This window comes from Strigops habroptila, chromosome 8 (assembly GCF_004027225.2).
Source record: "Strigops habroptila isolate Jane chromosome 8, bStrHab1.2.pri, whole genome shotgun sequence".
Classification (NCBI taxonomy): Eukaryota; Metazoa; Chordata; class Aves; order Psittaciformes; family Psittacidae; genus Strigops; species Strigops habroptila.
The window spans coordinates 6,422,799-6,445,934 of NC_044284.2; the positions used below are offsets into that span (position 1 = coordinate 6,422,799).

Sequence of the window (23,136 nt, forward strand, 5' to 3'; positions counted from 1 at the left end):
GGAGGTTGCTGTTAGTTATAAAGCAAGCTGTGACATAAAACCCAGGTAAGACTCTGGAAAGGAGGGGACTGGAAACAGCCTTAACATGGAACTGAAGACAGGGAACTGGAAAGGAAGAGTAAAATCTCTGAATGGGAAGATAGGATTAGAACTTGCATGAGGAAATAGATGGCAAAGGGCAGCTTGGAAGGAATGAAGCAGAAAAGATGAGCTTGATCATGAGAGAGCTTCCAGTGTAGTGTGAATCCCAGGATCCTTGGTGTCTCTTTATTCAGCAGCTCTCAGAAGTATGTGGGGCAGTCTTTCAGTTTCATACTCTTGTATCCCTGATCCACACACGGATCACAGACAACTTTTGCAGGCTGAGATGCAGTGGCCATGTTCAACCAAGTCTAATCTTTATGCTAAAATAATTCACTTCTTTATTTGCTTCTTCCCCTTTTTGGCTTGCTTGAGTGGAGGAGTAATTCTCCTTTAACATTGTGCAGATAATATTTGATATGCTGTGAGTTATGGTAAAGTAGGTGATAAAGTAATTGAGACCAGACACGTAAAATCCAAGCTGAATTTTCCTTGCCACCTTTTGGAAGAAAACTGAAGTAAAGATAAATGATTAAAGAAAAAAGAGTGATGCATTGAAACCAATTTTAAGTATAACCTTCCTAGAAAACCAAGCAAGTATAGAAATCTCTCCTTTCCTTTTGTCTTTCCAGTTCTACCAGAATTAAAGCTGCTCTGTGGGGCTGATTTTCTACAGACATTTAAGACACCCAATCTCTGGAAGGAAGAACACATCACTGAAGTAGTGGAAAAGTTTGGTTTGGTCTGTGTTAGTCGTGCTGGCTCTGATCCTGCTCAGCATATCAAAGAATCAGAACTTTTATCTAAATTTCAGCACAATATATTTCTGGTGAAAGAATGGATTCAGAATGAAATCAGTGCAACACAGATACGCTATGCCTTGTGCAGAGGGTTAAGTGTAAAATACCTCATACCCGATTCTGTTATAGCCTACATCACACACCATAATATCTACACAGAAGAGAGTGAGCGGAAGAATGAAGGTGACTTGCTTCAGCCTCTGAAGCTGCATAGCTCACGAGTAAACCCTCTAAATGACTGATGTCTGTAGTGTGTCAAGTGGACAGACCTGGAGTTTTTTCCTGTAAAGTTCTTGAGGAAGCTTGTTTCTTGTTAATGGGGAGAAAATAAGTCAGTTGAAAAACACTTGGATTTGTGTGGTGTTTTAAGTTCATGGGTTTGGTTGTGGTAGTGCTAAGGAAATCGGGATGCTCAGCTGCATAGCTTAAAATACATAAAAAACAGCTTCCATGTGAAAATAAAAGGAGATCTTAACAATAAATATTAACCTCCAGCAATACGTAAGGGCCAAACATAGCACTTTTCTGAGTTGTACTTCTGTAATCCTACAGTTAGTTTTAGGATAAAGATGTGTTCTGAAGCAGCAAAATAACATGAACTGTAACTATTCTTATATGTATATAGTTAAATATATATTACCGTTAAACTTTGACTTTTTAGGACCCTCAATAACTTTCTGTTTTGACAGTTTGGACAAGAGATGGAAATAAGTCTTTGATGCCTACACTTATAAATGCATGCAGCACTCATGTCACTTTTAAGCCTCCAGATTTACAAATGACAGACACTCCTCATTCCCACATTTCAAGTGGGTTTCTTTGGTTCTCTGATCCAGAGTCTTCTATAAGAGTAATTGCCTAAGCCCTTGAGTGGCTGACGTATCTAAGAGGATCTTCAGCTGTACTGTTTGAAAATACGCTGTGGGAAATAGATGAAAATAGCTAAAAGGCTATCAATACTTGAGCCCTAACATTGGCCAGAAAAATCCTTTCTCTTATGTTCATTGCTTGTTCTGCTGATTCAGTCCATCTCATTTTCTGACCGAAGACCCCTCCAAAGAATATAGAATCTTTATAAAGTGCTATTGTGTGTTTCAGTGCTGCTTAAATTAACTGAAAGCATGCATTCAGTAGTGATGTTGCATTTACCAATATACAGAATTAACCACAGCTTCTTAGTTTCCACCTAAGTGGTCCTTTCTGAGCCCTCAGAAGGCCAAACAGCTTCCATGTGTAGAATTTCTTTAGAATTAAGGAGCTTTTGAACAAGTTAAACCAACGCCAGACACAAACTGCTTTCACTGAAAGACTCTGTGTGATTCCTTTATGAAAAGAAGGTGGCATAGGGTAGCTGGAACATATTCAAGGAAGAAGGAATTCGTGAAAACCATGCAGGATAAGCACTTGTATAGATTTGGCTAATATCCTAAGCTAAAGCTATTTACCAGGGTTTTTTAACAAGTGCTATATAAAAATGAAGCGCAATGTGGTTAAAATGGTTATCCAGATAATCAGTACCCTTACAGAAGTTGCATAGAAGGTGAATGTTTCATTCTGTTTAAATCAAGCCATCCTGCTGTTGTTAGAAATCTCAGAGGTTCAGCCTTGTGGAAGGATTTAAAGGCAACACTTCCAACAATAATCGGATTAGAAGGACTTGCATAGCTACATGGGCTAAAAAACAGATAAAGGAAACTGGAGTTCAAGCTTACCACAAAGAAAGGTAGTGAGCTGTGTGGTGCAGAATCAACACACTGTCTTTGATTTTGACAGTCACCTAAGCAGGAATGCCTGCGGATTTCAATGGTTACTGGAAAATGGTCAGCAACGACAATTTTGAGGAGTATCTGAAAGCCCTGGGTAAGTTTCTCTTTATATTTAATACTCAATAAATGCAGCCTGTCTTGGCCTTTATGTGAATCTATTTTTTCTTGCACAGTCATAAACATTTGAGAAATATTCTTCAGGAATGCACTTTAAGAATTGCCTTATGCAAAATTGTTTTGTCTTAAGCAGCCTCTACTTTTTTCCATCTTGAAGCTTACGTTAACAGAGATTAAACATCATAGCTTGAAGAGGTAAGTGGCAGACTTCAAACTTTAAAAACAACCATAATTTGAAAAAGAGTACAATTTTCTTTATGTGTAATAAAGAGACAGTAATGTACTTAATGCAGTTTTGTGTGTTTGCATTTGATGTAAAGTGCTGTTATTCCTATAGAAATTCAAAGGCCTTATTGACTGTCAAATACAAATGGTGGTTTTTAGGATTCCACATAATCAGAAAATCAAAACATTAACTTATTTAAGTTAAAACAATTAGATTATGGGCTTTTTCCTGATGAGAAACCTGGCCTGAAAGATCTGGATGTTTACTTATCTTTGTTTGTTTGAGTTGTCCCAAGAGCTACAAGCTTTTTTTTGTGGTAGACTTTTCTGGATTAAAATAATTCTTTTTCTTTTTCAGATGTAAATGTTGCTGTAAGAAAAATAGCAAACTTGCTTAAACCTGACAAAGAAATCCTTCAGAATGGGGATCATATGATCATTAAAACGCTAAGCACTTTTAGAAACTACATCATGGAATTTGATGTAGGAAAGGAGTTTGAGGAGGATTTAGCTGGGGTGGATGATCGCAAATGCATGGTAAGAATTAGAACACTAACAACAGGCAAAAAAAGAGGAATATTAATGATGTGAGGCCTTTCACAGATGACATCTGTAAACCATTTTGTGTGGCTACTCCTAAAATGAGTTCTGTGCTTCCCAGTTTGCTGAGACGTGCACACAGTTATTAGCATGCCTTTACATGAGAGGAATGCTAATTTTAATCAGTAGCACAAAGCAGTTTTATCAATGAATGAATACTATCTCCAGTGAAACATTACTGAATTATACTGGGATGTTTCTCAGCTAAGACATCTAAATGTTAGACTTTGAGAATCTTTTCACTGATTAATGTTTTACAGTAAAGAAATCTGCTGATTGCAGGGTCAGGCACTGTTCCCCATGTGTAAGAATGGCCAAGTGCTTATAAATTGCTTATAAATCTTGTTCTTGTTGCTGTGCTTCTTCCTGGGTATATTTATCAGAGCAGATGTGTTTATTAGTCTACTAGAACAAATCTTACTACTGTCAATAAGCAAACACTGAGCACTCTGCCTTATGAACTCTTTTTGCTTGCCAGAGAGATGATATTTTCTAACTTATGACTGGTAAATACCAATTAACAGGAAAAATTTGAGAATCCCAAGTTCTTTCCTGTTAGTTTGAAAGTGTGACACCTGTGATATCCTACAGTGAAGAAGTTGATAAGGAAAAGAAAATCATCTCAGGAGGAGAAATTATGTAAAAGAGAATTAATAGGTTTCCATTCTTAGAATGACAGTGCCATTTAAAAGTGATTCTCTAACACTAGGATATGCAAATTTGCTTTTGCTGTGGTGATAGTAGGAAAGGGAAAGATGATGAAGATCAGAAAAAAAGAATGGCTAGTTAGTGAGTGCCTCAACTAATCTTTCTGTACCCCTCGTTACAGAGGGCAGAAGCATGTTTAAGTGCAGAATAGAAAATTCACAGAAGGGAGAAGCAATGTGTATTTGTAGAGGAAAGTGATAATGCATTTCTGACTGCTGGAAGGCTCTTAATCAGGATAATGAGGTCGAGATCCACTGAACAGTTATGAGCCCGAAGAAGGACTTAGGTGACAAAATTACTGTCAAAGACAGCAGTGTTCAAAACATCTGCTCAAGTACTAAAAATGTCTGAAGTCCTCAGTGTTTGAGTCGGTGAAGTACTGGTGGTGTGTGTACAGAACTGTCTCCATCTAAGCGTTATCTGTACTTACATACCATCAAACTCAGTGTAAGGGAGGACTAAAATGTGGCAGAAAGAAGTGTTTGTGCTCTGAGGCTGTTTAGGATGGACCTGCAATGAGTTGTTACAAAATGTGTCAGACAACCAGTGTGCTGAAAAATCAGATTCAGGAGACATGGAAGCATGGACCTTGCTTAGTCCTGCTTTTGAAATGCTGAATAGATTTAACACACAACTCTTCATTTCCTGGCAAATACCCTAAATATTTCATTGTTTGTAACAGGAAAATTCTCAACTCTATTTTGCTAAATTGGATGATTGGGAAGAATTCAAAATGTTGAACCAGAAAGAAGAAATTAGCAAAAGATGATTCTAGTCACTACAACAGCTCTTTGGTTTGGAGTGGAACCGAGTTCGCCCTACTCCCAAGGGCTGCTTAAACATTTTATTGGCTGTTTAGTGCAAAATGCTTACCCAGCCTTGGAAGCAGAAGGTACCAGCATCTTCTTGCCTATTCGAAAAAAAACCCCAAGTCTCAAGTGGAGTCACTAAACCTGAATGTTTGTTTTCTTAAAAGAATGACAGGCACAGGGCTCCACAAAAGCTTCCAGAAATGCTCCATGTCCCTTTATGGCCTGCAACAACAGATACCAACTGTACAGTTAAGGTCTCTATTGACATTTTAGCAGTATACCATACTCTGTAGCTCCATTTTCTTTTTAAAGATTTCTTTCTACATGAGACCTCAGCTTTCTCAAAGGCAAAGCAGTACAAGAAATTGTCGTTCTGAAGCCATTTCAGCCCAAATCTGATAACTGTAATGTCAGGCAAAACTTGCACTTGTTAAGCAGCAAAATAACTCCACAGCCCAGAAGGAGTCATGGGTGAGAGAAGGGTCATGAAGGTGATAAAAGAGATACTGGACCACTCCCTAAGTGATGTTACAAAGAAAACTACCATAAAAGCAAAGGTTGAATATCATTCCTGGTGTTCTCTTTTCTCATCTGTAGCTAGTGAAACTGCATGCCATAAATGGCTTAATCATTAATAGTCAACCTGTGCAATGGGAGAGATTATGAATCAATTATTGATATTGATATTGTGGACTGAGCAGACCACTGGGCAAGTTTTATCCAAGTAGCTCAATGTATGAGTAGTACAAAGTAACATGGATAAGACAAATTACACATTAAACATTAATCTATATAGCAGAGCAATCATCAGGACACCACCAAAAATAAGCCTAGAAGTAATTCATCCAAGAGGTATAGATCATTTTTTCTTTTAATGAAGAATATATTATCTATCCAGAGTTAACATATCAGTGAAAATAATGGTGTGGTGAACAGGTTACATCTTGTGTTTAATTCACTGAAATTGTTTTCGCCTCTCAGTTGTAAAACATATCTTTGAGTCAGGGTAGAGTGTAACTGCAATTACTCCACGTGGATGCTGTTTCTGGTAAGTGAAGTCTAAAAAGTTTTGCTGATACTTGTTTTAAAAGTAAGTTGAAGGTTTGACAGTAGGAATTGATACTTCTGTGATGGTGTAGGCTCCCTGCATCATTTTTATGGCTGGTCACACCTGGAAGCCTGTCTGAACTTTTTGGAAGGTTGAGTTAATTGAGCTGGATAAACCTCAGCAGTTTCAGTTTGTCTTTTTTTTGACCTTAACTTGCTTTCTTGTATGCAGATGCCTTCAGGTGATTCTGTTTCCTTAAGGGGTATAGGTGACAGCAGCTGGTGACAGCAGTTCCTTTATGATTTTGTTTCTGTTGGGAAGTGAAAAATTGTTCCTTTGGAATCTCCAGAAACTCAAAAGCCCTGACAGTTTAGGTAAAGATGTGACTTTTCTGTTCTGTAAAAGCAAAGATGAGGATGGTTGACCACACAGATGTGTGCATGTGAGAGATCACTAATCACAGTGCAAGGAGACAGCTGATAATGCGCTCTAAGCAATACTGAAGCTGTATTCCACACAGCTTGTGCGTGGAGCAGCTGCCCCACAACCTGGTCTCTTATGAAATGCATTCACTTAGCTCCATAATGCTGTTGTGTTTCTCCTGGAGCCTTTCCCCAGACATTTTGCCTCCTAGATAATAGTTAAATAAGAGTTTCTCTGTTTGGCAATTTCATGAAAGATGTGTTTCTGCAAGTTTGTTCATACTTAGGATTGTTAAAAACTTGTCACTTTGAAATACAAAGGTAAAATGAAACTTTTACATATACAGAAGCATCTTTTATTCTTTGCAAATGTTTCAAGGTGCACATTAGATGATGTAGAAGGATGTTTAGAACATTAATACTGTATTATATTATTTCTCATATGGTGTGAAGTTTGAATTGGACCATGTGATAAAGTTTCTTTGATGATAAAGAGACTTTGATGAGTTTGTTCATGGTTTTAATTGGTCACGTGTAGCAGATGTATAGTGTGCAAAGACAGGCATTTAAAGTTAAACTGTTTAACTTTGGTATTGCCTGAACTGAGTATTTGATCCTGCTATCTTCATTCTCCAGTCTCCTCATGAAATTTCCTCAATTTAAAGATAAATCCTATAATGTCTAGTTGAGATTAATTTAGCGTTTCGGGTATTCCACTAAGTATAAAGCCTTGTTTCATGTGCACAAACTTTACCGTGGAAAAAAGTTACTGTGCACAAAAGAGGCAAGATCTTCTTGAACCAACAATTCATTGAAAACCATCTCTAGAAGTAGGTGTCATTCATCACAAGATAATTTGCCTCTTTTTTCACCATTGGTACTAAGCAGTGAAGCTGAGGAAACATCTGCAATGTGAAATATGTGGCAGTTAAACACAAGAACGGGGCAAGTTCTGACGCCATGCAGAGTTAGCCTCATGTACCTTCACAGTGTATTTGCTTAGTACAACAGCCAAAAGTTTATTAAAAAGTTCACTGAAAAAACTTGAAGGCTGGAGTTTCATGTTCCAGGTCTTTGCACCCAGTGAATCAAAGCAGACTGAGAGATGCAAAAATTACTTCCCTAAATTTTTTACTTCTCTGTTCATTTTGCTGCTAAAGTCAGAGCAAGTTTTTGCATTATAATTTTTCTCTGCTGTTTAAGCATCTGAATGAGACTGAATTGCTTTAGCTCACACTGTCCAGAATGAAGCTGTCTATTGAAAGAGACTAAGGGCAAGTGATCCGTTTTAAGAAAACAAGGAAGATGCTATGTTCTAAATAGCAGAACAGCAGAATTTCTTGGATAACTGGAAACAGCATTAGTGGCATTAGAACTGAATATTTGGCTAAGCAGGTGAGGGGTGCTTCAGTAGTTCAGAGCCTTGTGCTCTTTGGCATGGTAATTTTTTTACATTGAAGCAGAGAGGAAATGACAAGGGGGACTGGTAAACAGCTACACCAGCAAGAATTTTAAACTGAAAGGGGGAAATGGTACATATTAGCCATTTAGTTAACCAAATAGAACACAAGCAGAATACAACCATATAGTATATGTTATCACATGGGTATTTAGGGTGCCATTATTGGAACTAACATAACTTTTAGTCATAGTTAAAACTTGCTGGGGTGGGGTGAGGTGGGTTTGGGAGTTGTAGAAATCACTCATCAGATCTGTCATACATCTTACCGTATGAAATATCTTCCTGAATATATAGGCATTTAATGTTTAAGCCACATAAGGATTGTTCATAGACACCAAACCAGTCTTTCTGTTACATGTGACAGGAGGCAAGTTGTTTGAAACTGATCATGGCTGTTTTAAATAACAAACATGCCGAATGTGAAAACCATTCCTCTCTGGTTTATATGCAGGAACAATGTAATGAAGTTTGGTTGTTCTCAAAATAGTTTGATTTCTACTGCTACAAGGTGAGAATAAAGCCCTGTTATAAAATCACATGGCTCATGAAGTTTTTTAACTATTTAAGCAGGGTTCCTCTGTTCCACAAATGGAATTCACAGCTGTTAAGCTAGTCTAGAGTTGGTATTGGAATGAAGACTTTACTGCCAGAAAAACAACAAACAACATTCCAATACTTGAAATTTTAGTAGGGATCCCCCCCAGGGTGAGAAGACTCAAAATAATTTGCTCCTGTCTTGTAAGATGCGAGATCAGCAATATATCTTTACTTGATCCTTCTGACTCAGCTGTTTTGTTTCTTCATCTCTTCAAATGCTGTCCTTTTCTTTTTGGCTTGTAAGTGTTTTCTCATACCCTTTGTTGGAACAAGCACTGTTGTAGAATTACTGTTGCTGGGAGGTGGGTTTATGGTATTGACTGTGTGTATATATTAGTCTTCTCTCAAATCCAGTGCCCTCCCTTTGCAGTACTGTAGATTCCTCAACTCCTCATTGGAATAATCATCTCTGACATTTGGGGGGTTTTACTTCAAAGGAGGTAGTCTTCATGCAGTTTTATGTTGATGCTTCTGACCTTTTACAAACTGTTGCCCGTAAGTGAGGAAGAACAGTTCTCCAGTCAGCCTCTCGAGCCTCTGGTGAACAGAGATGCCCACTTGGAGCTATCTCAGGCTCTGTAATACTCTGGTTCATTCAGCCTCTGTGCCTCAGTAAAGAAGAGCTATTTCCTTTTTTCTGCCTTGTTTCACACTGCATGCTCTTTCGGCCTTACTGCTTATTACCTGTAAGTGATATGCTCAGCACATTTGTGTGGTGATATCAAATGAGATCTCTTGAATCTTTTGCCATATAATTTAAGAAGTCATTAACTTCAAATTTTACAGTGCTGGATTCATGTCTGAAACCCGAGAGTAATCAGAAGCTTTGAGCTAGTTATTCACAAAACCTCTGCTAACATGTTGAAGCTTTGTAGGGGAGGTGGTTTAGGATGGGCTTTTCAGCTCTTTGTGAATCCTAAAAAGCTCAGAGTTATGAATGCAGAAAGTCCAATCAGAAAGAACCAGCTGAAAACCTGAGAACCAGACCTACCCAATCCAATTTTGAATGACAGACCATTAGTGTTATGTACAATTGCATCTTGCTAAAATTACACACGAGATAAATCAATTACATAATTTAAATGGGAAGTGTCTTAGAATCAATTCTGATCCTTGCACAAATTGGATGTGCTGTTTTGTACTTCTTTTCTGGCATAGGATATACACAAGTCTTCCTATTTTTGTATTATTTGTATACAATTTTATTTCAGTAGAAAAAAAGAATCCACCATTCCTAAGAAATAAAACATTATGCACTGCCCAAAATACTGATTCTACTCCTCCTCACATATTTCGTCACCTGCATAGCCTGGAGTTTTGTCAAATTTCCTTTCCTGGAACATGTCTCTAGTCATTGCTTGTCTTCATTGCTCTTATGAACAAGGATTCAAAGTAAGGAATCTGAACACTTAAGATCTTATCCTCTCTGACAGCAGGTTACCCTTTGATCTTAAATTTGTCAATCCAATCCTAAGTCTCTTTGCTAGCAGTGGAGACGCTGACGATCATAGAAGCAAAATACCACTTCTAGAAGTAAGTGCCTCATCTATGACTACTGTGAACTTCAGTTGCTTTGTCAACTGGGTGCAGAATGCCCAAGTTATAGCTTGCCTTTCCATATTAATCTGACCAAGTTTGTAATGGCATGAACACATTTCAGAGTCCTCTAGCTATAGATACCTATGAGGCATCACATCTGCCAGCCCCACAAGCTGAGAGATTAGTTGTATTGTACACCCAACCGTGTCCTGTGAGTTAACTTTGGGAGTCCTGGTGCTGCATGGCTAAAACAGGAATGATGAAATGGGAGGCTAGATTTCTAAGTGCTTCCACAGGAGTGAACTGAAGTTAGTAAGGGAAAGAAGGGTTGGTATAGACTTTATCATTCAACCTACCTACAGGATGGCTAAGTATGTATAACCTTTGTCTAGCAATAGTATCTTGAGATAAAATCCAGGAATCCTACCACTAATTTTTCTATTGGCTTTGTTGTTGTTTTCTCAGTAGTTTATTTGGTTGTCACCAACATGCCAGGTGGAGATTTGATGAAATAAGAAGACTTACAGGATGGAGAGATGACAAACCCTGAACATGGTTGTAGCCCTGCTGTTAGCAGTGCACATAGGTCATAGGTTGTGACTACATTACAGAATGCCCCTTCCTGTTTACATTAGATTTTGTCTATGATACCAACATCAGTTTATTCCATTAGGACTTCATTTGATGAAAATTCTTCCTGCAGACTGCTTACCTAACAGAAGTTTTTTAAATCACTTTGATACTTGGTACTTTGGTACAGATGAAAATGCTGTATCTTGAGAAGCTATTAAATATCTTGTTGGATAAGTTGCCATGATTGACCAAAAATTTTAGGCTATTTTCTTTGGTAGTTTTTGTAAAGACAATACAGGGGACAGCTCAAGCTGGATTTTCCTATGCCACCTGACCTTAACAGTTCCTTTCCATTGTTTAATCCTTCTTAAATTGTAAGTACAGTTGTAAAATGACTGGTCATGCTCATAAGCAGAGAATTACTGATTGAGATGGAGCATGGGCTGCGTCATTGCTAATTTAGAGCATTGCAGTCATTTGCTACAGCACAATAGAGAACACACTCTGAAGGGAAGTAGAAGAAAAACAGAACTGGTGCTGATACGTTTCTCCTACAGATGGGAAGTCAATAACATATTTTTGATGAAAGGTGGTAGCTGCAATTCGTATTTGTAAATGCAGTGTGTCAAATCTATGTAGCATTAATAAAAAATCTTTGTGGGCTACTTAAAAAATGTTATTTTAGTTCATTCACCTGTAAAATACATTATGTATCTTCAACTGCACACTAGGAATAGCCAACATGGCAATGAGAAACATTGCGTAGAGCCAGCATCAAATGTTTTTGCACTTAGACCTCACTGGGAAATGCAAAGTTCTCTGATAAAATAGGTTGATAATTCTTTCAGTAAATCATAAAAGTCAGCATCTCTGCCTGGGAGTCAATCTGACTTACCGCTAGAAGCTGGACATACTATCTGTTGTAATTCTGCAAGACTTTATTACTGTTACTGCTACATAGAGAAAGTGCAAATACATAGTCGGTAGATTTGGTTTGGCTTTGCTAAATAGTTCATTTAATAAATCTGCCCTGTCTCATAACTGAAAACAGTAATGAGAATAGTTCTTCATTTCTTCTAGCTTTAATTTTCAGGAAGGTGGTGTTGCTATGCACATGTGTTTAAATCTTCGTATCATTTACAGAAATACGTAAATGGCTAGGTAATAAAGGGAAAAAGTATCTAAGTACACAAAAGTGTAAGACTACAGAAATCATATCATACAACTAAAGATAATGTGAACGTTTTTGGTGTTCTTGGGCTTCATAGGCTTCTTCACCTCCCAGAGGAGCTCCATTCTCTATTATTACACGTCAAGAATAAAGTGTATCTAATCCAAAAGATGTGCAATGTTAGTGGTAACAATTTTAGAGAAAAGTTAAATTGAGGCAAGCCTCACTCTTATTTATCTCTCCATTAACTTTTCATGTGCTCCTTCAGTATTTTTAATTACACTATTGACTAAAGACATTAATCACTCTCCTGAAGTTTCCTACAGAATTATATGCATTTGACCTAAGAAGTATTTGTCTTAGATTGAAGTATGATCTGGTAGTAAGTAAGCAAAACTTTAACTTGCTTATGATGAACTAGATTATATACTACCTAGTTGAAAGGAATAAATGAAGTCTTCCATTTATCCTACAAGTAGTACAAGATGCTCAAAAAGGCAGGAGCCTTCAGTTTTAGATAAAAACTGCATTTTCATCTAGTTGCCATCAGGAAACTGCAGCTTTCCAGTATCCTCAGAGTTTATCTACTTCTCCTCCTCTTGCTTGTGGAGGAAGATGAAGAATAGGAACTGTCTGCCTGGGGATGCTGTGATCGCCACACCCTGGCAAAGATTTTCAGTCATTCCAGATAGAGGACAGTAGCTTAGGCTCTGTAATCCAGCATACTTTAGGTAATGCTATTATCAAAATGGTGGCAAACAAGGTTAACTATAAAAGCCTCCTTTTGTAATAAAAGCTGCTTTACATAAAAAGCATTTCTTTATCTTGATAATATGTGTGTGCTGGAAGAGGAAAACAATAGCAGCTAAAGGTCCTTACAGAGCTGCCTTACTGATCTGTCAAGTGCTTGACTCTTAATTATACAACAGCAATATCCTGATCCAATCTTTAAAAATGAATCTTTGCTCTTACATACAACAAAAGAGATTGTATTTATTAACATTTACCCTACAATGATTTTTTTTATATATATATTATTATTATTTTTATATTCTGAGCCAAAAATTTGGAAATGTCCTCAGGCAAGCATTGCTGCTGGTAAAGGGTGGACTATATGAAGCAGCCAATGTATAACGGCCACAGCAACTCCAACCCCAACTGATGCTCAGTGTGTGTCTCAATAGAGATATTTGGAATGGAGTTAAAAGAGTTAAAAGAGAAGTTTCTTTCTTCTGTATTAGTTGTGTCTATTATTGGATGAGTCATTACAATTTGACCTGAAGAAAGGAAGATAAAAGTGCTACTGATTAATCTTACTGTCATCAAGTGGTTGCTCCTGCTAACAAAGAAGAGGACATTATGTTCTCTTGCAATATAGTCTGTCTTTTATGACCTTCATAGCAAGACAGCCATATACAAAAATTAGAAACTGTATGATTTACTCATATCCCTTCAGTGTTTATATGTCTCAAAGGGAAGGCAGAGGATGGTAGCTGAGAATATTGGCTGATAGAACAGCTTGGTTAACGGTCTGTGGGATTACAGTCTTTGTGGTTATCACCAAATTGCCAAAAGCAGTATCTAATCTTGACTGGGAAAACAAGAAAGTGTGTTGTTTTCCGAGATGAAACAATTTCAATCACCCTTGGAGGCTGAAAAAGTTAACATCTCATTGCACTGCTACAACATTTCTCAATTGCCCCTAAGTGTAGTAAGCTAGTGAGCATTAGCAAGACTAATAACTTCCGCAACTGGCTTAGAACATTAATAGTACTAATAAAGTTGGATCTTACTTTATCATGGTATATTGCCTTTGAATTCACATACAAGCCCACTAAATTTAACTATTAAGCTAGACTAATGATTAACCTACGCTGAGCTAATACTCAATGGATAAAAGTAAGTGCTGTTACTAAACAAAGCTGCAAATACAAATGCTTCATTCCCAATATCCCTCACATCTACAAGTCATCAGTAGAAATAATGTTCATTTTCGGATATATTCATTTTTCGAATCATCAGAATTTCTTAGATGTGTTAACTCCCAAATTAAACAATTTTCACTTTGACTAGTATTACTTTTTATCTTCTGTCTCCAACTGGATGTGTGTGGATTCAAAACATATATAGAAGAGGGCTTAAACTATGATGACCACATCAACTAGAGCTGTACCCAAATGTGGTGTTCCGTCCTGCATTAGCATTTTATACGTTATAAGGATATGGCTTTTTAAAAATGTTACCTCTTACTTGGTTTCAATACATCATTTTAGAAGAGTGAACAGAAGAATTTGTGAATGCCTTTTCCAAATTGTAGAGATTTTTAGCAAGGACACAAGAGTTTGTCTTTCAGAGACCCCGTGTGGTGCAAACAGACTATATAGGATCAATAACAATGCCTTGCCTATGATTATCTGTGCTGGAAGTCTTTGTAGTGATTCATTTTCCATGCTTGTTTAGCCTAAAGCTTCCCAGGGGAGGAGACTGCCAGCTGTACTCATTTAAAGATAGCGGCTATCACGGTTATCATTTAAGAATTAATTGTTTGTGACATGCAGAAATGAAATAAATAGGGCTGCATAGTTCTTCAATGTTGAACTGGGTTTAGTTCCCAGAATGACAAATTTAGGCTGACTTCTTAGAAACTATACAGGATGGATCCATTAAGTTTTCCTTTAATGATAGATCAGAATTTATCTTCTCTCCACATTTGACTGCTCATACAGGCAGTGGCTGAAGACTTTTACAGGGTAGACACTAAATTCATATTTAGTCCTCAGCTCCACTTGAAAAAGCTGGTTTAAAAGCCATGTGGTAATATTGATGTTAAACTATCCTCATGGAGCACAAATTGTTGCTGCTCTTCCCTTTCCCTCTTTAAATATTTTACAGAGTATTGCTTCTCTTTATCTTTGGGAGAGGTGGAAGGCAAACTGTCAGTAAAGACTGTAGGATGCACCCTCATACATTTAAGTAGTTTTCTGAATCAAATTCTACTGAACTACTCAGGACGGCACCAATATTCACAGCAGTGCAATGTCAAACCCTGCAGCCCTGTACTTTCACTCTTATTCTGCCAGTCCTGGCTCGAGTAGCTCTCCTGCTACACTTACACAAAGCAGGATGCTGGCAAGTTACCCATTTGCTGATGCTTCCAAACCACTCTGCTCGATGACAGAAAGCAGATTAAGACATGAGGGAAGAACAGCACAGGATTCAAAAGCCTTGCTCATCCTTAGCTGCCAGGAGGTGGTACTCTTTCAAGTAGAGCAGCTGAGGAATCCTTCCAGTGGAAAAACCAAAGTGAATCTCAAGTTTTCAGCTCCTTTTGCAGATACAATGTTAGGCTGCACATCCCTTCTGCTGCTCTTAACTGTCAGCAGGGAGGGAGGAGTGCACTCTTATGCAATTAGTTTTACCATATTTTTCTTGCATTTAAACAGCTTTATCTCATCCTTCCAGGTTTTTGACAGGCAGTTGGGCAGCAGCTTTCTCTTTAAGCTCATTTCTTTTGTATTCATCCTAAGTGTTACAACACTCTACAATTATTCTTCTTGTGAGATACGTTAATCATTTATTACATTAGAGAGAAGTTCTACTTTAAGGAAACTAATCATAATATCAGAGAATACTACACTAACACCGAACATGTCTATTTTGTTAGACCACTGTATCTTGGGATGGAGATAAGCTTCTTTGTGTACAGAATGGAGAAAAAGAAGGTCGTGGTTGGACCCAGTGGATTGAAGGAGATGAAATGCACCTGGTAAGATCATACGACAGGTCTTAAATGCCACTCTATTAAAATAGTTAGATGTCATGCAGGCTGTGTGCTATGTTATCTTGGCTTATACTGACATAATTATGTATTGGTGTGGCATTTGACTTGTTTCTAAAGCAACAATTTAATTTAGAGCCATTATGCTTTTATGCCCTCTACAAAGACTGCATGATTTCAAAGCAGTAGTCTCTGTGTTAACTGCCTGTCCAGACAAACCAGTTTGAGATGTTTATGCTGAAGAAGACATTTAACAGAATGTCCTTCATACAGTCTGTGAAATATGCAGTATGGGAGCTGGTGAAATTATGCATCCAACAATAAGCCATAAGGGGAAAATACACCATTGTTCTACAATAATTACAGGCCAGGCTGCATTAGAGCCTAGAGGACTAAAACAGCAATTAAGTTTTTGAAATGTCATCTTCTTTTAGATCATCATTTCTATCTGTCTGAGTTAATAGGACCTGAAAGAAGATTCCTGTTCTTTTCTCGCATTGCTCTTTATAGCATCCTCTCACCAGTGTGGGTAAAAGGCAGTCTTCCTGCTGACATAATAAAATCCAACCTCCATTTCTGTTCACTATTCAGTACTATTAGCGTTGAGCAGTCTAAATGGATGTTCTGTAAACATTCAAATCAGCAGCAGAGTTATGAAATCTTTGCAAAGTTCCCCAGACCTGTTACTGCTAAACGCAGTTTTCAGGAAGTACTGGAAATCCCAGAAACCAGTTTGGGAAAAGAATGTATATGACAGATCTCACTGCCTGAACTACATACTTTATATAATGCAGGTAGGGAGAACGTTACGGTGTAAGTGACCACATTGTAGCTGAGGTCATGGGCTCACTGAAAGTAGGGGGCAAGCAATGAAAAGGAGACTCCAGAATTCCCTGTGTACACGTATTCCCTCTATCTCTACACAAACACAATACAGTATTGCCACACTACCTCCCAGCTTCATAACAGTTGGTGCCATCTGTTACGAAGTTACACCGAGCATCAGCCCTTTCAGATTCTCTGCTGGCAAACAGCTTGCCATTAGCCATACAGTGTCCAACGTAGGAGTTTAACTTACACCTTGCTGCGCTCGATCATACACGTATGCACTCATCTGCACATATATAAAGCAGCAGTACTAGTTGCTATTGGATTTATTTGTATTGGCATCCTGGTTTCTGTGCCTTGCCAGCTCCGCAGTGATTATCTCTACCCATTTCCTGTCCCCAACACCTATTTATTTAGCCCTGATGTCTGCTATCCTTACACTGATGCTCTAGTCATGCAACCTAGCCATGGACCTCCAGGCCAGGACACTTTTTATACCTAACCCTGTCAAGAGTTTGATTGTAGAAGCCATAAATTCGGATTAAGTTGCTCAAACATGTGTCTAGTGCCACTTGAGGGTAACCCGACTGCTCTGAGGCTGCTTTTTCAGAAGGCTGTGAAGAGTTCTGTATCATACCTGCCAGCTCATGCAGGCATCCATGTGCTCATTGGCACTTGTACAGTTTATCACAATATGTCTCTCATGTACACAAAAGTCAGTACAAAATTACTTCATGCAGAGGAAGTAACCAAGTATTTTAAAGACCAGTCCCCAATATTTCAATTGAATCACTTTTTACATTTCATGAACTTCAAAAGATGTCCTTTTTATTTCTCTGGATCCTTACTAATGTAACTTTCTCCATTAAACATAGAGTACAAGGGTCCCATTTACTATCTGGGTTTTGAGCATCTACGATTACTAGGTCCTGTACTCCTCAGAGCCCTTTGATACAATGGATAGTTACCTCTAAAAAATTGATACTTCGATAACTTTATGATCCTACTGAACTTTACACAATGAGCCAAGTGTTAATTTAATTCTTTCCACAGTTCCATAGTGAGTAGTACCACATCCCTTAGTAGTTTATTGCTTCCTATTTTCTCCATTTCATCTGTGGTCTGTACTTTGTAGTCCTTTTTCCTCCTTAGATTCTATTTAATGTGAGTGACTTATTTGACCATTCTCCATTTCCTTTTGAGTTTTATTGCCCTTTTCTGTTGTACTGATTGCTTCTGCTCTGTAGGTTTTTGTCACTGTCAGCAGATCTCTTCAGCTTTATTGCACACTCTTTCTTTCAGGTTACCTATATACAGGTCCTGACTAAAATCACTCAGTCTGTTTGTTTCATCAATTCATCATGAAGTACCTTCTCTTACTAGGGACTAGCAACATATGCCAATAAGGTTATTGCCTTCGTGTAAGGTTTTTTCGGTGTGTTATTTTATCAAAGTCCCTGATAAGAAAATGTGCATAACTTCCCAGAATTGCTTCCTGCAAGCTCAGGAGTGATGTATCCTGACAAAGAGGAAAGGTCCTGCACCTGGGTTGAGGCAATCCCAAGCACAAACACAGGCTGGGCAGAGAATGGATGGAGCAGCCCCAAGGAGAAGGACTTGAGGGTGTTGGGTGATGCGAAACTCCCCATGACCTGGCAGTGAGCGCTTGAGCCCAGAAAGCCCCCATGTGCTGGGCTGCATCCCAGAGTGTGAGCAGCAGGTCGAGGGAGGGGATTCTCCTCCTCTACTACGCTCTGGTGAGACCCCCCCCCTGCAATCTTGTGTCCAGCTCTGGGGCAACAACACAAGAAGGACGTGGAGCTGTTGGAACGAGCCCAGAGGAGGCCATGGAGATGCTGTGAGGGCTGGAGCAGCTCTGCTCTGGAGCCAGGCTGAGAGAGCTGGGCTGGTGCAGCCTGGAGAAGAGAAGGCTCCTTAAGGGGAGACCTTAGAGCAGCTCCAGTGCCTAAAGGGGCTGACAAGAAATCTGAAGAGGGGCTTCTGACAAGGGCCTGTAGTGACAGGACAGGGGGAATGGCTTTAACCTGACAGAGGGGAGATTGAGATGAGCTCTTAGGCAGAAGCTCTTCCCTGTAAGGGTGCTGAGGCGCTGGCACAGGGTGCCCAGAGAAGCTGTGGCTGCCCCATCCCTGGCAGTGTTCAAGGCCAGGTTGGACACAGGGGCTTGGAGCAACCTGCTCTAGTGGAAGGTGTCCCTGCCCGTGGCAGGGGGTTGGAACTGGGTGAGCTTTAAAGTCCCTTCCAACCCAAACCATTCTGTGATTCTGTGAATCTGTGATTATGTGAATGTATAATGAATGTGCCCTGTATAAAACCTGTATTTTTAAATTATTTTCTCTTCCTAGGAAATAAGAGTGTGTGGAGTCAAGTGTAAGCAGGTCTTTAAGAAGGTGCAGTGAGCCTACTGCTGATACAGAAGTGAAGAACAGCAGAATTTACACTTAACCACCAAATCTCCAAATGCTAGTAATGAACATCATCCCTGACAAGAGCAAACACAGAAATGAAGATCACATTTGAACTGTATAGTTAGAATAAAATATTTTTATCAAATCATTTAAAAGGAATAACTGCAAATAAAACTATTTCTAGAAATGCCAATTAAAGATACTAAAAACCATAAATGTGTGTGTCCAGTAATTCTTGAGTACAACAAAATAGGACTGTTTGGTAAAAAATAAGATACAGGAGCTTAAGACCTTGTAAGTGACTTTTTTACTTACAATGGAAATCACCCTTAGCCTTAGCAAGGGGCTTTTGGGTAATCTTGTTTTCAAGTGTTGAACTGTAGTTGTAGTGAAGCAAATCAGAGCTGTAGAATGTGGCATGCACTTAAATCCTGATTTCACTGAAGAGAGTGAGAATTTTACCATCATCTCCAATGGAACAGTACTTCACTGAAAGTATATGAAACTACATAAGTAAAGGAATGGATCAATAGTCTGGGAGGACAGTACTTACAGAAGCATAGCCAAGGGACAATTCTTTCCTAAACACTTTAGCCAATATCTGCCCACTCATTTTCTTTTTCTCTTACTCTGGAGAAACTAATACTAACATCACTGCAAGAAACTGTATTTAATGTACACATACCATACAGAAGATATGACTGACATTGCTTTGGACTGTATCATTTGCAGAATGTTTTACAACCCACCATAGTCCTCATATTCTCCTGCAGACTGAGTGCATAACAAAGCATTGGCCTGGCAGTTCCCAACTCTGATTGAATCGGTAGTTACAGTAATAGTAATTTGCAAACCAAATCATTGTATTTTCAGTCTATTGATACACCTGATCTACGATTAGCGCCATCAAACCGTTCTATGATTCTATGAATCTATGATTCTATGATTGTATGATTGTATGAATATGTGTTATTATGAAGGCTGTTAAGAAAAGCTGTCAGCCTGATCTAACATGAAGAAAAGGAGGTTCAGAAACAGTCATTGTAAACTGTAAAGTTAGTACAGCAGGGATGATAAACTTTCTGAACCGTGGTATTTCAACTGTACTATATATATTGTGACTGTAGCACCAGATGTGCTGTAATGAATATCTAATTCAATTTTGTAAAGTTTTAGCTTTTACTTTGCATAAGAAAATACACAGAAAATATTATCCATGAAGACTTAAGCATCCAGGTGTGATAAACAGGTGAAAAATACTCCCTCTCCATGTAAATTCTTGTGTTGCTATTGCAACAGCTGTGGGTCGTACCACTTACAGTTACAGACATATGCAGTGCAGTTGTTTACTTAAGTTCCCTTGTAATTTTCTTCCTGGCAATACATAATACTCCTGCCTAAGGAAGACTCTGGGAATTATACTTGAGCCTAGTCAACCAGATACATGCAGAAGCTCTTTTTCCCTCATGGAAGAGTGTGTTAGCCATCTAGCTATGTTTCCATACGGATATCCCTCCTGACTGATAAACAAACCTGCAGTTAATGATGATTAAGTTTTCTTGTACTTGGAGTGGGACAGGTCAAAACTGGTTACAGTTAAAGAAGATAGAAAGGTTGTGGGTGAGGGAGAAGGATCAGAAACCTGTGTACCTGGGGTCAAAATACTGCTCTGCTTAAGTGAAATTGCAAATAGCTGTTTATTTAAAACGTTATTTATCACCTTACATAAGCTTGGGGATATCCCAGCTGTCAAATTTCAGTGCATCAGTCATTTGCTTTTCTTGAAAGGTTCTAAATTACACATTTCACAACCGTGCACAGCCTCCACATTCCTCTCCACTCTTCTGCCCCAAGGAAAACAAGCGAACAAGGGAAAATAAGGAATCAACTCCAACTTCTCCTTTATAATAGATCCTATTTTTTTTTCAGATCACCTGTATTTTCCTTCTGATGTGAAAACTGAAACTACACAATAAGATGGTTCACACCACTATCTACAATTAAACTTTGCATAATTCTTTTTCATGTTCAGCACTGACTGAGACCTTTTTTGCGATGTAGTTTTCCTTTAAAAGAACTTGGCTGTTCGTAACCCTTAAGTCACCAGATGTCCTCTAATTTTTGCCTGCAGCTCCCTGTAGTCTTGTGCAACATTCACAAACTCTTGTTGCAGAAGGTTGTAAGTGGATCCATTAACATCAAGTTAAGTAAATCTAATTGTTCAAAGCTATTATTATTGCAATTAGACAGCTTTTCCCCTGTGGGTCATCTGGGACAAGGGCAAATTTAGCACCCTACTAATATCTAATGGCTTAGCAACCAGAAACAATGTAACCTGCTCCTGGTTACAGAGAACAGGCAAGCTCAGGAAGTACTTCCATAGTTCACATTGTAAAATATAGAAACTTCAGGAATATGTAAATCTGAATACATTCTCCTCAAATCATCTCAATTGCTTGTCATTATAATTGTAACCTCTTATCTCTGCAGCAACGATTTCTCTTGGAAAAGGAAATTGTGTTCATTCATTGCTTCCATGATGAAGCTCTCCAAATAATGCATATGAAATTAGCCATGCTGTTTCCATAAACCTTTAACAACTTGTTATCATAAAATGTAATTTAAAACTTCCTCTGTAAAATAGCTGCTTACTGAATGAATAACATTCAACAGTTACTTGACAAACATTCGCTCCCCTGGCTACTTTCAAAGCTACTTAGTACCCTAGATCTTCCCAGTGAATTGATATCCAGGTTTGTTTACTACTTGAGAATAAAACTTAATATTAATTTTATTGATCTTCCACAGAATTTCAGCTATGCTTTGCCAATACCAACCCAATATTTCTGATCAACTGCTTTACTTCAGATAGTGAGGACCATCCCTGTGTTTCATAGCCTTCACCATATTTTTGTTTCATGAAACTCTCCAGTTCCTTTTGGGATCAATGTAAACTTCTAACAAACACAGCAGCCTCCATTATTGAGAAAACACCTCTTTCTGTTTGCTTGAACCTACTACCTGCTATGATATTATAATTCTTCCTAATTCTTGTACTGCAAGAGACACCAAACAGCCATTCCCTCTTTTGTCCATGCCGCTCAGATTTTCTGTACCCCTAGCATCTCAGTAAGAGAAGCGTACTTCCTGAATCAGTCACTATGCTGATTTAGAATTAGAGAAGGCGAGCAATGAACTGTTGTGAGTGTTGTTGCACTTGATTGAATGGCAAATTTCAGTGAGCTCACCCCATATATTATGGTTCTAAGCCCTAACACATTATAATGGTGACTTCATCACGTTATAAATACCTCCTTTTTGCAGTAAGTGCATTGAAAAAACAGTGTATGAACTTGATTGTTTTCATTCCTAGAAGCTTTTTGTTTAAAACACCAGAAGATCACAGTGTTCCCATTTCAGTCCACACCACTGAAATACTCCATGGAAATGCGTGGACTAAGGGCAACTCTTACAATCCAATCCATGGAAACCAGAATTGAAGTAAGAGTTAGGGTTGCAGTTTACATATATACAAGTCTAACTATGAGAGATGGGAAAGAATTGCTTAGTATCATCTATGTAACAGTTTTCTTGTAAAATGAGTGGGCTGAATGGCAAATACCTTATAACAAGAAGGTGCATTAGAATCTAAAGAGTCTCTTATGGGACGGAGCAGTAGAGAGTAATACTCTACTGGCATGGCATGAATTATGTGCTGCACTAGATACATCCACTTTCATCAATGTCTATCATTCAGTTGACTCTTCTATATTAAATTCAAGTGGACAGTAAAAAGCAAGAGTTCTCCAGTACGACATTAATAAAATTTCCTAGTATGTATCATACTGTATTATTTTATTTTTTGGACAGTCTCATCTGTAGTTGCATAATGGATTCATGGCTATTCATCCTTTTATGCTCTGTTAGTAATACTTTTGTCTTGGAATACTACGTATGTGGTACTGCTATTCTATTTTAAGGAGGTTTTTTAACCTCAAAGCAAATGTTTATTGAAGTAATTTACTCCCGTCTAGCAAAAGCACACAGAAAAGTAGTCCCTTCAGCACTGTGTGTTTTATTATCAGGGCCAGCACTTTCTCTGTTTTAATAGCTAATAATAAGTACCCACATTGAACAGTTAAGCAGAATGGCATTGCAGTTCTTCACCAATCCCTTCATA

At 38.3% G+C, this 23,136-nt stretch overlaps 2 protein-coding genes across 4 annotated transcripts in view; both read left to right on the forward strand.

Moving 5' to 3' along the window:
* The window catches only part of NMNAT3 (nicotinamide nucleotide adenylyltransferase 3), a 44,239-nt gene extending 25,128 nt beyond the window's left edge, over positions 1-19,111 (forward strand). For both annotated transcript variants that reach the window (XM_030495600.1, XM_030495599.2), the window contains exons 5-7: positions 714-3,526; positions 15,586-15,687; positions 18,894-19,111. In XM_030495600.1, coding sequence (XP_030351460.1) covers positions 714-1,123 — 410 coding nt within the window. In that variant the 3' untranslated portion in view covers positions 1,124-3,526; positions 15,586-15,687; positions 18,894-19,111. The remainder of the gene's footprint in view (positions 1-713; positions 3,527-15,585; positions 15,688-18,893) is intronic.
* On the forward strand, positions 2,596-19,166 carry RBP1 (retinol binding protein 1). 2 transcript variants are annotated; one of them, XM_030495601.1, is made up of 4 exons: positions 2,596-2,741; positions 3,348-3,526; positions 15,586-15,687; positions 18,894-19,166. In XM_030495601.1, the coding sequence occupies exons 1-4, from the start codon at positions 2,669-2,671 to the stop codon at positions 18,945-18,947; spliced, it is 408 nt and encodes a 135-aa protein (XP_030351461.1). In that variant the 5' UTR covers positions 2,596-2,668; the 3' UTR covers positions 18,948-19,166. The 2 variants fall into 2 exon arrangements, with proteins under 2 accessions (XP_030351461.1, XP_030351462.1); XM_030495602.1 differs by lacking the exon at positions 18,894-19,166 and adding an exon at positions 16,157-17,024 and having other exon boundaries at positions 2,648-2,741.
* The last annotated feature ends 3,970 nt before the right edge of the window (positions 19,167-23,136 follow it).

Coding starts and splice junctions, on each gene's coding strand:
- RBP1 (XM_030495602.1), top strand. CDS start 2,669: ATGCCTGCGGATTTCAATGGTTACTGGAAAATGGTCAGCAACGACAAT. Junction 3,527..15,585: donor TGGATGATCGCAAATGCATG/GTAAGAATTAGA, acceptor CTATTTTGTTAG/ACCACTGTATCTTGGGATGG. Junction 15,688..16,156: donor AAGGAGATGAAATGCACCTG/GTAAGATCATAC, acceptor TATCTGTCTGAG/TTAATAGGACCTGAAAGAAG.